The 18,934-nt window shown below is 38.6% G+C and overlaps 1 protein-coding gene across 9 annotated transcripts in view; it reads left to right on the top strand.

Annotated features, from left to right (window-relative positions):
• Positions 1-18,655, top strand: part of ATXN1 (ataxin 1) — a 299,798-nt gene extending 281,143 nt beyond the window's left edge. For 8 of the 9 annotated variants that reach the window (XM_056521224.1, XM_056521225.1, XM_056521218.1 and 5 more), the window contains 2 exons: positions 4,908-5,424; positions 6,737-18,655. In XM_056521224.1, coding sequence (XP_056377199.1) covers positions 4,908-5,424; positions 6,737-6,753 — 534 coding nt within the window. In that variant the 3' untranslated portion in view covers positions 6,754-18,655. Of the gene's footprint in view, positions 1-4,907 lie in introns of all 9 variants that reach the window. The other variant, XM_056521226.1, reaches the window with a different exon arrangement.
• The last annotated feature ends 279 nt before the right edge of the window (positions 18,656-18,934 follow it).

Below are 18,934 nucleotides of genomic sequence, written 5' to 3'. Positions count from 1 at the left end.
CCTCCCATCCATCAGATGGCTGTATATAGAGAAGCATGTGATCACCTGTGTTTCTCAGTCTCCTCCTCTGCAAATGCATTAGTTTCCTGCACAATCTGTGTTATAATGAATGAGGCCAAGTAATGTATATGGTCACTTGCTTCTTAACTGTAAAGTTATCATCCTCTCTATTGGAATAGACACTTTTTGATTACCGTATTTCTTCATGTTCTGAGTAAAAAGCAGACTTTTTATTTCTAATCCTTGACAACCCCTTTATCAGAATCAAATAGGTTTTATTGAACATGAGAGTTCTAAAAGTTTTTAAAAGCTTCCATTCATAGATCAGTTGTATAAAAAAAACATCTGTTTTGTATGAAGGCTTTACATTCTCTTCGGATGACATAAGCTGATAAATGATCTTACTTTGTTTTCCAAGGGTAGACTTTTTATTGCACAAAACAACTTGGTTTGGTAAAGCAGAATAAAATAGCTGCTTTTATAAAGGAACATCAAAACCAAACAAGCATATAAATCTAAAATAGCGCCATCTCTCTATCCATAGAATTAATATAAAACTTCAAGTATATTTATCAATACATTGTATTACTTATAATTTACTGATTCAGGCTTACACCCTTTATTATAATTTAGAGCTGCATTTAGAATTATGTCGGCTGTTGAAAACAATCCTCAACACTTGTCATCACTACATATTTCCTACTTGAACAATGATTTATGCTCAGGTCACAGAGTATACCCAGAAAATTCTCCAGTAGCTCCAGTCTATTGTTCCTACATCCATGGAGCTTTAAAACATAACTCTAAATGCTGTGCAGAAAGCTCAGGCAACATGGGTGCCCTCGTAATAATGTTCAAAAAAATTAAATAGATTTCAATCAGGAAATAAAAACAGATAAAAAAAAAAACATGCTTTAGTATCTAGAGTAAAAAATAAAATATCTAGGTGACATGTTACCTTAACCTCCCTGGTGGTATGATTCTGTCTGGAAATGTGTACCAAAAGCGGTAAAAAATTTTTAAACTGAATTTCACATCTCCCTCCGCCCATTTCACATCTCCCCCGTCACATTCCCATCTCCCTTGTCACATCCCCCGTCACATTCTCCCCCCTCCTTGTCACATTCTCCCCCCTCCTTGTCACATTCTTCCCCCCTTGTCACATTCCCCCCCTTGTCACATTCTCCCCCTTCATGTTACATTCCCCTCCCCCTGTCACATCCCCCCCTTGTCACATCCCCCCTTCATGTCACATTCCCCTCCCCCCCCTGTCACATCCCCCCCTGTCACATCCCCCCCTGTCACATCCCCCCCCAGTCACATTCCCCCCCTTGTCACATTCCCCATTGTCACATTCCCCCCAGTCACATTCCCCCCCTTGTCACATTCCCCCTTGTCACATTCCCCCCCCACTGTCACATTCCCCCCTTGTCACATCCCCCCTCTGTCACATCCCCCCCCCCCCTGTCACATTCCCCCGTTGTCACATTCATCTCTCACCTTGTCCTGCAGCAGTATACACTGGGTTTGCCGGGCAGATTTCAAACCTAGTGTATTTGCTGCAGAACAAGCCCTTTCCCCTTCAGCCAATCACAGGCTTTACACCACTGCGGCCTGTGATTGGCTGAAAAGTGAAAGGTCCTAGAAGATGAATAGTGAAGAGAGGACACCCCGGACCGCACGGAGGGGAACGACATCTTCAGGGACCGGGACTAGGTGAGCAAAAGGTTTTTTTATTTTACTACTTCTTCCTTTTACACTTAGCTCAGTGTTTTTCTACCAGGGGGCCTCCAGCTGTTGTGAAACTACTACTCCCAGCATGCCCGGACAGCCTTTGGCTGTTCGGGAATGCTGAGAGTTGTAGTTTTGCAACAGCTGGAGGCCCCCTGGTAGGGAAACACTGACTTTTAGTATTTTTCTTTACCTGCTCTGGCCGGCCCCCACAACTGAAGCCGACCAGAGCAGATAATCGCATGTTTTCCCGGGGGCCGCATCGCTATATCGCATTGCTTTTGCGATATATCGTGCAGCCCAGCCAGGAACTCTGCAATTCTACCCCGAGCGTGACTCGGGGTTACCGATCCTGGCTGGGAAAATTAACCCCGAGTCACGCTCGGGAATACCGCTCAGGAGGTTAAAGAATACACAGAAAGCAAATCCCTAGAACAAGCACCAAATCACATGTAGTAAGTAAATATTGCTGCATTTGATAAGTAAAAAAAAAATTCTTTAGAAAGGAACTTGCACGTTTCAGTTGCATTAAACAGGAGAGAGAGCATAGAGGAGTGCTATCAGAAAGGAGAGAGCACAGAGGAGTGCCATCAGACAGGAGAGAGCAGAGAGGAGTGCTATCAGACAGGAGAGAGCACAGAGGAGTACTATCAGACAGGAGAGAGAGCACAGAAGAGTACTATCAGACAGGAGAGAGCACAGAGGAGTCCTATCAGACAGGAGAGAGCACAGAGGAGTGCTATCAGACAGGAGAGAGCACAGAGGAGTGCTATCAGACAGGAGAGAGCACAGAGGAGTGCTATCAGACAGGAGAGAGCACAGAGGAGTACTATCAGATAGGATAGAGCACAGAGGAGTTCTATCAGAAAGGAGAGAGCACAGAGGAGTACTATCAAACAGGAGAGAGCACCGAGAAGTCCTATCAGACAGGAGAGAGCACAGAGGAGTCCTATCAGACAGGAGAGAGCATAGAGGAGTGCTATCAGACAGGGGAGAGCACAGAGGACTACTATCAAACAGGAGAGAGCACCGAGGAGTCCTATCAGACAGGAGAGAGCACAGAGAAGTCCTATCAGACAGGAGAGAGCACAGAGGAGTACTATCAGACAGGAGAGAGCACATAGGAGTGCTATCAGACAGGAGAGAGCACAGAGGAGTACTATCAGACAGGAGAGAGAGCACAGAGGAGTACTATCAGACAGGAGAGAGCACAGAGGAGTCCTATCAGACAGGAGAGAGCACAGAGTAGTGCTATCAGACAGGAGAGAGCACAGAGGAGTGCTATCAGACAGGAGAGAGCACAGAGGAGTGCTATCAAACAGGAGAGAGCACCGAGGAGTCCTATCAGACAGGAGAGAGCACAGAGGAGTAATATCAGACAGGAGAGAGAACATAGGAGTGCTATCAGACAGGAGAGAGCACAGAGGAGTCCTATCAGACAGGAGAGAGCACAGAGGAGTCCTATCAGACAGGAGAGAGCACAGAGGAGTGCTATCAGACAGGAGAGAACACCGAGGAGTCCTATCAGACAGGAGAGAGCACAGAGGAGTCCTTTCAGACAGGAGAGAGCACAGAGAAGTCCTATCAGACAGGAGAGAGCACAGAGGAGTACTATCAGACAGGAGAGAGCACATAGGAGTGCTATCACACAGGAGAGAGCACAGAGGAGTACTATCAGACAGGAGAGAGAGCACAGAGGAGTACTATCAAACAGGAGAGAGCACCGAGGAGTCCTATCAGACAGGAGAGAGCACAGAGGAGTACTATCAAACAGGAGAGAGCACCAAGGAGTCCTATCAGACAGGAGAGAGCACAGAGGAGTCATATCAGACAGGAGAGAGCACCAATGAGTCCTATCAGACAGGAGAGAGCACAGAGGAGTACTATCAGACAGGAAAGAGCACAGAGGAGTACTATCAGACCGGAGAGAACACATAGGAGTGCTATCAGACAGGAGAGAGCACAGAGGAGTCCTATCAGACAGGAGAGAGCACAGAGGAGTACTATCAAACAGGAGAGAGCACCGAGGAGTCCTATCAGACAGGAGAGAGCACAGAGGAGTCCTATCAGACAGGAGAGAGCACAGAGGAGTCCTATCAGACAGGAGAGAGCACAGAGGAGTACTATCAGACAGGAGAGAGCACATAGGAGTGCTATCAGACAGGAGAGAGCACAGAGGAGTCCTATCAGACAGGAGAGAGAGCACAGAGGAGTGCTATCAAAAAGGAGAGAGCAAAGAAGAGTACTATCACAGGAGAGAGCACTGAGGAATGATATCAGACAGGAGAGAGCACAGAGGAGTGCCATCAGACAGGAGAGAGCACAGAGGAGTACTATCAGAGAGGAGAGAGCACAGAGGAGCACTATCAGACAGGAGAGAGCACAGAGGAGTACTATCAGAGAGGAGAGAGCACAGAGGAGCACTATCAGACAGGAGAGAGCACAGAGGAGTACTATTAGACAGGAGAGATCACAAAGGAGTGCTATCAAACAGGAGAGGGCACAGAGGAGTGCTATCAGACAGGAGAGAGCACAGAGGAGTACTATCAGACAGGAGAGAACACAGAGGAGTGCTATCAGACAGGAGAGAGCACAGAGTGCTATCAAACAGGAGAGAGTACCAAGGAGTCCTATCAGACAGGAGAGAGCACAGAGGAGTGCTATCAGACAGGAGAGAGCACAGAGGAGTCCTATCAGACAGGAGAGAGCACAGAGGAGTCCTATCAGACAGGAGAGAGCACAGAGGAGTGCTAGCCCACCCTCACTTACTGGACTTTGTCCATGCCTGTGTTTCAGCTTGGACAATGCAATGATTTAATGAGCCATGATTTCTATAAAAAAGAAATAACATTTTCTTATGAAGTATATTAGAAAGGTTAAAGTTTTGCCAAGATCTACAACATAGAAAAAGTTATTGTATCTGACAGTGTCCATTTAAATATGGTTAAAGGGGTATTCCAGTGACTAAATTTGTCTGATCACAGGGGTCTGATATCTTGGATTCCCCACCATCAGACACTTATGCTGTGCTTAAGGGATAGGTTGAAGTTGCTAGAAATTTGCCTTTAACTATAACCCTATGAATATATACTGATTTATTTAAACTTTTACACATTTTGTAGTTGTCAAAAACTGTACATTTTTATCGTGTGTTTTCATGTATTATATCTCTGCAGGTCAGCGTAGAGGTCTTGATAGAATATCCATTTTTTGTATTTGGCCAAGGCTGGTCATCATGTAGTCCTGAGAGAACATGCCAGCTGTTTGATTTACCATGCTCCAAGTTGTCAGTAGGAGATGTCTGCATATCGCTTACACTCAAGAATCTGAAAAATGGCTCCATAAAAAAGGGGCAACCCATGGATTCAGCTAGCATCTTGCTGAAGCACCCAAAGAATGACAGTCTGTCAGGAAATAGACATAGATATGCAGAACAGGAGAACGGGATTAATCAGGGAAGTGCACAGGTGTCCTCTGAGAATGGTGAACTAAGGTGTCCTGCTGGATTGAATGCTGCGACCTTTGAAACCAAAATTGAACCTGGCAAACCCATGATGACAAGGAAGAGGAGGTGGTCTGCCCCAGAATCACGAAAATTAGAGAAGTCTGAAGATGAACCACCATTGACTCTTCCCAAGCCTTCTTTTATTCCTCAGGAGGTTAAGATTTGCATCGAAGGTCGATCCAATGTAGGCAAGTGAAACATTGTTTAGAGAAGAAAAAATAGGCTTACCCTTGTCTTTTTTATTCAGATTACTGCACTGTAGAATAAATAACCCAGTATTTACACATTATCATCTTATTTTAGGTTTATGTTATAACATTGTTATAGTTGCGACTGGTATCTTTCAGGAGACTGTTGGTGCATAAGTTCTTTCCACAAGTGTTCACTCGTGCAGTACCTAGGATCTGGGGGAGATAAGCTTTCTGCAGTCTTGATGGACAGGATTGTATAAGCATGGCTTCTGTCACTTAGTTGCAGGGTGCCAACTTCAAATTTCAGCTTTTTCTTTCAGAAAGGAATACAAGGGAATCGAAGAAAAAATATTTAGGCTGGCCCTTGTTGGGAGGGTATAGCTTCATGTTTGTTTCTGTTGTAGGTCACTGGCACAAACAATCCCAGCTTGATGCCATTGTCATGTTGACAATGATAAAGATACCATTTCATATACATATGTCAGGATGATTATCGATGTTTACCTTTCCTTCATTTGGTCTCATGATAGGTTTCAATCTAGTGCCATGTCTCATGTTGGTGTGGTATTTATTTTTTCCACAATTTGAACCATATAGACAAAATGGCTGAAATACTTTCCAGTGACCGATTACACGATAATAACAAGAAATGCCCATCACCGTGGCAAATGGCACTTAGTCTACAGTACCATGAATTTATCCTGAGGAAGCCTAACTGCACAAGTTAATGTTGGAGGGTCAGAGTCCCTCTTTGCTCTAAAAAGCTTCTAATCTTTTGTGCTGTGAAAAAGTCAGTCATTTATGTCCTTTTAATTTTCTGTTATGAATATTACAACTTCCAATGATGCATTTGCTGATATAGCATTTCTTGCCTCCGTAAAAAGGAAAACGAAAGTTGACAGGACACAAGAGGGCAATATGGTTAACCTCTCTGGCAGATTCCTGTTAGGACAGATACTTGTTATAGCTTAGAAAGTAAATGTCCTGTAACCTGGCATGTGCTTCCCATGGTTTAAGCATATTGCCTTTGTAGAGCACTAACATCAATTACTTGCATCATGGGTGCAAACATTTTGTGTTCAACTTTTCTTCTTTAGTTACAACTGGTGCCACTTTTTTTTTTTTTTCAACGTTCAGTGTGACACATTAAGGAACAAGAACTGGAGGAGTTATTAGAGATTGTCTATAAGCACTTAAAATGCTGTTCACACTTTATTGCCGAGCATCTTGGTCTAATGTTTGCTAAGTACTGTATCTCACTTTTAATCTGTGTATTTTAAAATATATATATGTTTTTTTTCTTTTAAAGATTTCTTTCAACACTGAAACCTACATGAACATATATAGAGCTTCTTAGAGCAAGATGTCGAAAGTTTTTATGTGGTTTCAAAGGGATGAATGTAATTCTTGACCTAGGATGTGACCGTTTATTGTCCCAAAGGACTACTTTACAGAAGGCACTTTTAGAAGAGAAAGGGTTAAAGTCATACGTGAGCTGACATGATTAAAGAGAATCGATAGGGAAATATTAAGCTAGATAGAAAACATAAAAAAAATAATTGTCCAGTGTTTAAAAAAAAAAAAAGATGGACTTTAAACAAAAAAAAAAAAGAAAACCACAAAAAAAAATCTTGCAGTTTGCACATCTTAAGTTTCGCATTTGAATGAAATTCCTGCAAATTAATTGTAATAATGTTGTAGAGACAGGAATGATCGGCTGAAAGAACATGGATACATGTAGCAATTACTTACTATTAACCTGCCTAATGTGTTAGGGTAGTGTTTCTTTCAGTTTCAATCTTTCTGTCACACTGAACAGAGTCTGAGAAGGAATTCTGAGAAATCACGGTGTAGTAGAGCGTGTGTGCGTGTGCGTGTGTGTGTGTGTGTGTGTGGATGATGTGTGCCTATCCGTGGATGTTTGAGTGTGTTCTCACCTTCTGAATAACCTCTACAATAAGCACCTATAGTCACGAGTACAAGAAGTTTATGTGTAGATATGCATAGTTGCCCATTGTTATGTTAACAAAAAGTTTTTGGCATAAACCATATATTGCACAGAGAAAAATATATTTGTATTTCCCACTTAGTCCAAAAAGTAATGTGTACCTTATGTATTATATACACATTTTGTTTCAACCTACTTTTTTTTTATTTCAAAGTTGTTCACTCTATATTTTAGTATGGTAACTTGTTCTTGTGTATGAAGATTGAGCTTGTGTTTCCCCTTTATCTTTAGTTAAAGATTTCCTAAAAAGCGTGACAACATTCTCCCCCAATTATGGACTCACTGTTGGGTTTCTTTTCTCAGTATCATATTTATCCTTCAGAATTCGATGTTCTAGATGTTGTGTATGTTGTGATATTTTACTTGAGTCTTGCACATACTGGCTTTCATGTCCCTAATTTCCAAAGTTAGTAAAATTACTTAGTCAATTAATTGTTAGGTTTTTTTGTTTTTCTATTCTTTACCACGACTCCAGTGTCATTTTCTAGTTTAAATGTAGCTTCATGAGACAAGATCTCTATTTAGAGAACTGGGTGTTCATATACTTGCTTGCTGTTTCTACAAGGTGTTCCAGCTTATCCCATAGCATGTTATTTCTTGTAGACTTTTTTGAATTTGCCAATTGTTTTATGAATGGACATAGTCTATCTCTTTGGTTTTCTGTCATCACCACAAATTGTCTGCAGTGCCTCCATCTAACAGAAATTCAATGATCTGTTTTACTCTTCGGACATAGCACCTATTCTAATAACCGGCAAGCTCTCAGGTACAGCTCTCTTATCATTTATTAGTGCGGCAGGGACAGGCTACAGAGGGAATAGAATAGGTTCCTTTCTCGAAAGATTAAGGAATGCCCAGACATTTCACTAGGTATGAGAACAGCATATGGGCTGAAATACACATACAAGAGAACAGGAAATATTATAGCATAGGCTTAGTTTGAAACTTCTTTATAGAATATATCAGGATATTGCTCACATAGCAATTTCCTGAAATAATGATATTGCCCAAATTCGTACCATGGCTGGAGGGGGGTGAAACTTTGAATTCACCTCAGTATCCCTAAAAAGTAAATTTGATGGCGCTCTATGTGGTCTTAAAATTGGATGCAAACTCTACAATGTCACTGCTAAAAGAGTCTGTGGGGGATACAATGTGTCCCCCAGCAGTCGTACTGTTGTTACCCATTATTCCATTAACAATACATTGAAGAATTACTTTTCTAGTGATCTCCTTTTATATTCAGCTAAGTAGCGTACAACTAATCCTATACTGTAATTATACATATGTATTAATTCATAACTGAATGTATATACATATATATATATATATATATATATATATATATATATACTGTATATACATTCATTACATTTACAAAAAGCAGAAGAGAAAAAAATTACATTTTAAATAGAATAATTGAAGTAAAAAAAAAGATTATGTGCAATAACTAATAACTATCACCTCAAGGTACATTAAAACATTGAAGATACTGATCACAATATCCTTATCACTACTAACACTTCAGCCAATCCAGGAAGCAATAAAAGATACTTGGTGAAAAATAAAGACTGGCATATCCTGTAGCATTGAACCAATATATCATACTGTAACTCTCTATAGCTCCAACCTCTTATTCTCTTTCACCTACACTCATAGGGTATTCAACTGAACCTCAAAAATCTGATACCCAACTCTACTCAGAAAGATTTCTTTTCGACTGGCTGTTGAGTGCTGCATCTACCTGAATCCATTTGCACCATGCATCTCTCCCCCACCCCATGTCTCACACCGTACTTCTGTCCTCTCTGGTTGGGGACAGACTGATGATGTACTTATTCTCCTCAGGGCACTTTTTTCTTTTTATTTGGTATGAGGGATGAGAATTTGTATGGCGTCACAATTACCACTATACCATGTGCAAAGGCAACAAAATTCAGATGTTCCTGATAAACTCACTGGAGCGCCTGAACGCAAACACAATGTTACTGCAGTTGTTTCTGCTATAAAACATTAGTCTGGAAGGTTCCTCATAGACACCTTTAGGGTATGTTCGCACTACGGAATCTGTGCACACGGAATTCTGTTCAGGAATTCCACTCGGAGATTCTGTCCGGCGGCTTTGCAGTCTGTGCATAATTACCCCAAAATAATAAACACGTTCATTCTTTTGGGGGATCATTTTCAGTGGTGGAATTCTCCACCGCTGAACTTACGTAGTGTGAATGGGTCAGCAAAAGGTCCATTCGCACCAATGTTAAGGTTTACACAGTGGAATTCCTAAACGCAATTCTACGCAAGGAAATTCCTTAATGTGAACATACCATAAGACAAAATGATGGGGGGGGGGGACAATGTCAAGGCTGATTTTGATCTAATGGAATTAGATTAGTGGAGAGAAAATGTGCATATAGTCAACTGTTTGAGATTGGTATTCTAATCTTGCCATAACATTATAACCTTTGAAGGGCCAACCTCTTTGACCCCTGTCAAATCTGAGAATGAAGGGGTTGAGGTCCCTTTAGAAGCACAGCTCCCTCTATTTAAGTGAATGGGGCTGCACTACATGCTTCAATATACAGAAAACAGAGTTTTTTTTAGAGCCCCGTCTTTCTTAAGATCGCTGGGAGTCATGGGATTCAGATCCCCACTGATCAGAAAGTGTTGACAAACTTGACATATCCTAGCAATATACCATAAATTTCTATGGTGGGAAAACACAAGTTAGTCTTGTATTGTGCTGGTCATTTTATTCACTGTGACTGCACGTGAGCCTGTTGGTCATTTGCACAGTATGCGGGAAATGTCTGGGGTTGTGAATCTGGGGACTGCGGTCAATAAGGCTTGCTTCCAAGATAATAAATGAAGTCATCCCGCCATGACAGCTCCTTGCCCTAAAGTAAATGGATGTCTCCTGTAAATTCAACAAAAGAGATGCAAACTAGATAGCGTAGTAAACAGCGGGAGACTCATTGCGTAATCTATAAGAATTTTAGGCAGGCTTTGGTAAGCTGACTAAGCCTTCTTGTTTTAGTCTATGCCTGTGACTGTTATTTGACTTACAGTATACCTTCATAAATCACATGGTGGCTTGTCAAATACAGATTTATTTTTTTAAATAACAATAGATGAATGAATTATTGAGTGAGTTGTTCAGAGCCATCCCAGATACATCCTATAAACAGGTATCATAGTATCCATGTCCCACTGTAGCACTCAGCTGCATGCACATATATGTATATGTTTGTGTCTATGCATGTGTATATATATATATATATATATTTCTGGATATATATGCATACATCGCCACATACACATACATGCACTCTATGGAAATCTCACCTCAGTATCTCACCTCAGTGTGCAGAGTTGTCAGCAGCGGGGGGAAAAAATTATAGCAGCTGCATGGAGACAAGGCAAAAATAACTTGGTTGCTATGCAACGTCTCTATTATCTCATCCTCAGATGCAATATAGAGTCTCTATACATGATCGCATCACATTTCTATTATGAATTCAGAACTTTGTATCCTGGTATAGGAATTTATATGATCATGGTTTAGAATCCTAGTTGTAGGTTCCGTGTTTGTCACATAGGAACACTTGTCAATGGTTCCCAGTGTATTCATGGGCACCAGTCTTGTCTATAGAATGTCCAGGAAGCTCCGTGACATCACTGTTCTTTATAGAGATCATTCACATACATGGCCACGTGAAAAAAAAAATGAATGTAATAAGAGTAACTCACATACTTGTTTTTTCACTTGTAATAGATTTCTAATATCTTTAACTCATGGCTCTGCCATTCGTTACTTAATGTAATTCCAGGGTCAGTTATATATAGCTGTATGTATAGTAAGAAAAAAATAGAGATTAAAAAGAAAAAAAGATATAGATCTATGTGTATATAGACATCATATATATTTTTTACATTTCAAAGTATACATACAGGTGAAGTGTTATTTTTCTACCCCTTGCATTCAGAAAACCGAAAAGGAACATTGGCACCAAGCATAATGGTGCTTCACCAATTGGTAATAGATATTTTTTTAAGAAAAAAAATACAATAAACGATACGAGCAACATTAAAGCAGCAGTCCATTGAATTGTTACTGAAGTAGGAAAGTACTTCTGTCATTGCATGCTGGGATGAGTAGAAAGATAATTCCGTTAAACAATGGCATCTTAACTATCTGTAGTTGTTGTAGTTGCTGTCTATACTCTTTCCAGTGTCCCATTTGGGAGTCTTAGCTTCTGGCATACTGTATTTGTTTGGGGGTTTCAATGCTTAACTAGTATTTTGTTCAAATATTTACAAGTACCAAATGTTATGTGCTGGCCACTTATCGGGTTGACCCGACGGAAGGGTGACAATGGACTGCTGCTTTTACTTTGCATGTTACGGTGTTGACGTTTCTCTGTTATTGGTCAGTTATGGAATTTATTGGAACTGTGGGATGAGCAATCCTTTCAATGTATAGCTCTTTAGATATTATTTTATGATTATATTCATCCTTAACGCACTTGCTTATTAATACAGATGCAACTAGTGATTGTGAAACCATAATAACTTTTTTTGTTTTGTTTTGGTGTTTTATTTAGTTATGGCATAGTCTGGATATTTGCGTAGAACTTCATGGTACTAGTCTTTGTTTCTTGAGCTGGGTGGATTAAGAGGTGTAACAATAGTAGGCATACTTAACAATTATTCAAATGACATTTAGCTTATAGCATAACAGGCTTTCACAGTTTCCCATTATCCTCCATGCAATTTGACAGCAGTCACTCTATTTTGTTGTAAATTTTTTCTTTTAATCATAGGTTTAGTGCCAGACATTGAGTTTACAATGAAACACAATCACCAATAAATTAGTCAGGGAGTCAAAAAAAGAACCTCGATAGGGATTTCTAAATGAAAATGACTGTTGCTTGCAGATTTTAACTGGGTAACGTTTTGTGGGTCACCTTAGGTAGGGGTGATTTATTGACCATGTATTTGTTTTTTTGTTTTTTGCCTTATGTCTTTTAAATTCATTGGATTATGTGTCCATTGTATATGTGATCCCCCGACCTCCTTCGTCTATATTTACCATTTACACCAACCTGAAGACATTTAATTTGATCATGTTTGTCTGTAACATCACCATTTTACAGGAAGTGACATAATTACTATTTCCTATCACCTAACTTTTAGACAACTTTCACACCTCTTACTCAGGGATGGGGCTGGTGTATGTTTGGTACACATGTGACCAGAAGCAGCACTTTCACTACTCTGGAGTAGGGATGTACAATATATAAATGTTTGTTCTGTTTTCACTTTCAGCCTGGGACAACACATAGAGTTACATGAAGAAGGCAATTATATATATATACATATATATATATATATATATATATATATATATATATATATATATATATATAATTATGTATTATGCTGCCAAACCATTGTTAAGCAAAATTTTGGAAACCAAACTAATTTATCTTGACATTTTTGTTGAAATAAAAATTTCACACCTAAATTAAAACTTCAAGGTGGCCAAAAGTAAAAAATAAAAGCAAAGACAAAAAGCACTTTTTCCTTATCTTGTGGCAGGGTGACAGGATAACACTCCAGTTTGTGCCTCTGAGGCATTTTATCTGTGGTAAGATCATATAAATCAATGAAAATGTAAACCATTTTCATTCACATATCTTTATTTTGGCCTCCTTATTAATACCGGCTAAAATACACATTTATGAAAAATGGCGGCACAGCATTATAGTTGCACATTTGTGTCGTGTCCTTAGGTACTGCTGTATTTTGCAGTGTCGTGTTAAACCATATGACAAACAAATCCAAACACTTTGCACACCTCTACTCCGGAGTGAACTTTTTTCTTTTTTAATTTTTACGCAGATGACCTCGCTTCAGATGTGTTACCTTACTGATAGAACCTTTTCTCGTAGCACTATACTGTACGTTGTGGGAATATATAGGTTGTTGTTTTTTTTTTTTTTTTATGTAAACCTAATCTGAGAAGCGTATACTTTTTTCTTTTCAGAAGCACTCATATTTAGGAGTACATGACAAGCTTAAATGAAATTGCACAAAAAATGAATGTTGGAATGAGTTATTCAGTGTTTGAAAAGACATGGATTCTATTGAAACAATGATGGGTTTCATACTTTGTAAAGTAAATAAATATAAATATATATATATATATGCGTGTATGTGTGTGAGTGTGTTTGTGTGTGTCCGTCGGTGTATAAGCGGGTGTTTATACATATGCGCACACACACGGATATTCACGTTTGTATACAAAAGTAGAAAGGTAAAAACTTTGCTATTTTTTTCTTATTGTATATAGAAATCTGTCAAGTTTAGATGATCAGGTGTACATGGCTTTAGCCAGAGACAATTTCTACTTTTTGATGGCTTGTCAAGGACAACTATACTTAATTATGACTGTTGGACCTAAAGAATATTAAAGCTTGAATTCATCTGTTGTTTCAATAAAGAAGTCGACCAAAACTGGAAACTTAGAGAACTTATGATATAATTATTTGATTAAAGTATGGAGTAAGTAGAATTGGTGATGGGGTTTATACATTGTATGGATCATCATCCTGATTTACCACTTGTATCTAAATATTGTTCTAATACAAAAACTGATTAGTCAGTAATCCCTAATGTGAACTCTCATGTATACAATTCACATTTATCATAAGTAGTATTGTCTAAACCACACCTAGATACAGATGTAAATGGACTAATCCAGACAAGTCCTTATTATATAAATGACATAACTAATACTGGGAATACAGATTTCAGACTCTTTGGAACTTAGGTTACTTTTGCACTTGTTTTGATAAATATCCCATATACTTCTCGTCTTTCCCCAAATTATGTATGTAAGTGTAGCATTAAAGAGGAAAAGTAGCACTACTGGTGAGCAGTGGCTTATTGCCATCACTTGTCTTAAGAAACCCCATTCAATTTATGAAACAAATTTCTGTAGACCTGAAGCACTTTATCCAAGTTTGTGTCAATGTAGTTTTGGAATTACATTGTATTTTATCTCAGATCCTTATCATAAAAGACAGAGAACTATCAGCTGGTTTCGAAGCACTGGAGGGTGTACTTTAATGGATGTCCACAATATCCATTGATTTCCAACCCCATAGTGCTGAGATTAAAGTGTACCTGTCATCAACAAAAACTTTTATATAACGTAGATAATACCATTATATGTATATTTGTAATATACATTGATTAAAAACATGTATATTTTTGTCCCTGCAGCTATTGCCTGTGTGTCTCTATGAGGAGTCCAAATACAGGAAGTGAGGGTGGACAAGCAGGGCTCTCTGCAGTGAGGACAAGCAGGGCTCTGTGCACTGAGGCTCTGTGACATGCTACGGGCTCACACATCAGGATGATTGACAAGCCAGGAGCCTTCACAGAGCCCTGCTTGTCCTGTCCTCACTTCCTGTATTTGGACTCCTCACAGGCAATTGCTGCAGGGACAGCACTTTTTCACCCTTAAATATACACATTTTTTTTTTACCAATATATTAAAAATATACATATAATTGTACTGTCTACATTATATAAAAAGTTTTTGTTGACGACAGGTACACTTTAAGCTCTCAACTTTATGGCATATGGCTGTCTGAAACCAAAAGCCCCATTAAAGTCCTTCTCAAGTTGAGCTAGTGGTGTCTGTCAGATGTCAGTCAGGGGTGGCCTTATGCATATGTCAGACATATAGCTATGACAGATGTCACTTAGTGGCATGTGTGATACATAGGGCCCTATGGTAGAAAATATATATTTCATGTGGTATACCCTGATGCATACATCCCCAACTGGATGCCAAAATGAGACACTTTTGGCCTTTGTTGGGTAAATGGGGGTCTATGGATCCATTTAATGCATGTGTCACGACTTATTCTGGCATTTGTGTTAAATGGAACCTGCTAAATCACTGATTAGCACAATGCAAACCCAGTCTTATATTTATTAATGTAATTTCTAAGGTATGAAAAAGTATTTTATATGAAATTCAGAAGCACCATACCATCATTGAAGGCACCACAGATAAACTGTATCCGCCTGTTCATGTGGCTCCATTATACTAGCCTATACCTTGTCAGATGATGTTTTCTTTACAGTGATGAATACTATAAGCCTATTATATTTATGTCCATGTTAACTGTAGATTCACTCACACAGTTTCTTACTTCCTTAGAACATGCTCACTGCAGCACTTTTTTTTTCTCATAAAACTATATTATCTAGACTCAAATTAGTTTTTCCTCTAAATTTATAATTGTAAAAGTTGTTTACATAAGGTTAAGGTTTAAATTGAATAAAATGTATTGGTTTCTAGCACTTATTCCCTAAGATATTGCCTAAAGAGGTTCTCCCACTACCCAGACAAAGAGAAGAAAGGCTTCTAATGTTTCTTCCACAATTACAATTAAGAATATTTGTTCTTTATGACTTTGCCACAAGAAGTAGTTATTGTGATCTCTGAATTGTATTGTTTTCTTGTCATTGCTTGAAAAGACTAAAGTCTTCCATTAAAACTAATTGGAGACTTCACCCATGTTATTTTTGTGAATGTTTATATATTTTGGCTGGTCAAAGCTGCAATTGTCTTTTCTTGGTTGTGTGTCTTTCACAATTTGGAAGTGTTTTATGCATGTTGCTTATGGTGAAAGTAGGCCTGTAAGCCTTCTGCCACTGGGTAAAGTCATTGATTATTTTTAAAATATAATTACATCACATACATTTAAGATATCAAATTGAACTCTTGAACAGTAGCACAATCCATATCTTGCAGATAGTTTTACCTTGTCACGGAGAAACTAATTTGTTAAAACTAGATGTCTATACATTGCATGGTCCTAAAATGCAGGAAAAAAAGGAAGCGTATGGCATAATATTACTATATATTAGTAATATTTAACAATTTGCTTAATGTGTCGGGTAGTACTGCAAGGGTTTAAATAGGTAAATAAACCGTTTTGGTAAATATGTGCCCCCTACAACCACACTGCACTCATGAATTTAGTTCCTTAGTTTATTTTAAAGCTAATTTGCCAAATGGCATTCCACAGGCATGCCACAGTGTCTTAGCTCATGGCACATTTCGACAAGCTAAATTACGTGTGATATTGTTTACACAAATCTCGTGTCTCTGTATGGCACTGCATCTCCCCTAAAAGCAATAATTATTTTTGAGAATATGCCCTTAAAATGGCCTCTGATGATTGAACAGCAAAAAAATTTGAATATTTCTGAAATTTGAGCGAATATCTTCTGCTGTTTTGTGAAATTAGCATTAACTCAATGAAACAGTATGATCCCTTAGGCTTCCATGGTTGGAGTATTATGGCTCTGTAGAACTTGTACTCTGTAGAGGTTGTACAGAGCCATACTACTGTATCATGAATTAGCCCTAAACTTTATTAATGAGTGGAAAGTGCAGAAGGTTTTAAGGGATGTGCCTATACATTCTACAGTATACCAATTTAATTGGAAGAAATGCCCATGTAAACAAAACCTCCATAAAACTAAAAGTGAAATCTCATATTTAAAAGGAAAGGAGAACAGATGGAAATTTGTGAAGCTAGAAACTAACTTTACTACCTAAAATAATGTTTATTGTACAATAAAGTAAAATGAGTGTATTCCTAGTGCACAGGTTAAAGGGGTTTTCCAAGTTAATGAAAATGGTACTAGAAATAATAATAAAAAAACTTATATTTGCTACTCTGCTCCCTCCTAGCCTATCACAAACAATGCTTACTATACACTCTGCACTGGACATTGCAGCCAATCATTTGCTTTAGTGGTTGTGTACATGTTCACATGACTCCTGTGGCTATTGACTTGCTGCAGAGTCCGGCACACGGAGGCCTCTGGGGGGGCTCTGGAACAGCTTTTGTACTAGACTGGGGACAAGCGGAGGGGGTACACATTTTATTTCTACTACCATCCCCTGCCCCTGGGCAATTTTTTCTTTAAGTAGGAGACTCCGCTTGATAAATATCATGTTCTACTTCTGTACAGCTTATAAGCCTACATTTTCTTATAATTTACAGTATAGGTAGGCAGAATAACCTTTAGGGTAGGGTCACACGTAGCGCATCCACAGCAAATATCACACTGTACATGCACTGATGCCAGTCACTAGAGCGAGCTCCATGCCTCGGTCGTTGGCCGCAGCAGGAGGCTCGCTCTAGTGATTGACATCGGCGCTGCAGATGCTTTACATGTGACCCTACCCTTATAGAGACTTATTTCAAATGATTAGCCCTATTCATACAGACAAATATACATACCCATTGGGGGTATATATGTAGACAAAGTCCCAATATAAATGCACATTTTAAGATTATTTACCATCCATAAAACATTAATGTTGAATGTGGCATCGACCCTGCAACATAAAAAGGTGCACAATATATAGGACCATGACTTTGTCTCTGGAGTCCGGACAGAGTAGTTAAATACACTGAATTGCATTTGGACAGAACCCCAAATATTTAAACTCTTTATATTGTGATTGTCTATATAACATAGTTCACACTTTATTTAAATAACACTAGAATATCCCCAAGCTCAGGTATATAAGAGTAGAAAAGTCATGATTTTGTGCTAGCCAATGGGAATCAATGGGCTGCCCTGCTATTCTGCTGTATGACACACTTCCAAGATATGCCAAATGAAAAGAAACTTGCAGCTTTGTCTTAAGATCCATCTAGGCTGATCCAGCCAATATCAAGTGGAAAGATGGAGGAAATAATGTTTTGCACCTTATTGAGCAGATGAAAACGTTTTAGTGCATACAGACATAGTTCAGAGCTATTATTGTGACAGAATTTTTTTTCCATATGCGTGCATACTCTCTGTAATTCCAGTGTAAAATATTGTACTTGCACTAGCTTTTATAAAAACAAATATAAAAAAATGGAAGAATTCATATTCTATTTTCTAATCGTGGTGTGTCTATTTGTAGGATACACTCAAGTCTGTTTATTGAATTTTATGGTCCCTTTCTTTGATGGTGCTTGCAGGTTTTCTAGGTAGAAATTATTTCATTATAATAAAACAATGTTTGATTCAAAATTTGAACAAAATTGTTTTAAATAAATTGTCTGTATACCAGTACAAGTTTATTGTCTCAGTATACTCGTACTAATAAAATAACAGTGCCAATTGCAATTCTGTGTCTGTGCTTATTTATTTCACTATAAAGAATACACACATGGTCGTCACAGTTTCACATCAATATCTGTTTTATTTGCTCGGTCACCAATACATTCACAGATCAGGTGAGTACTAGGTCCATCTTCCACATAAACAAGAATGCATAAGTCTTCTCAATCTTTACTCATCATGCAATTGGCTAACATGACACATGTGACTATAAAGATATCACTTATGTGACTGTGTGACTATACATACATGTGCAATGTACGTAGTTATTACAAATACCTCTAC

Source organism: Hyla sarda, chromosome 5 (assembly GCF_029499605.1).
Source record: "Hyla sarda isolate aHylSar1 chromosome 5, aHylSar1.hap1, whole genome shotgun sequence".
Taxonomy (NCBI): Eukaryota; Metazoa; Chordata; class Amphibia; order Anura; family Hylidae; genus Hyla; species Hyla sarda.
This window is presented reverse-complemented; position numbering and strand designations above follow the sequence as displayed.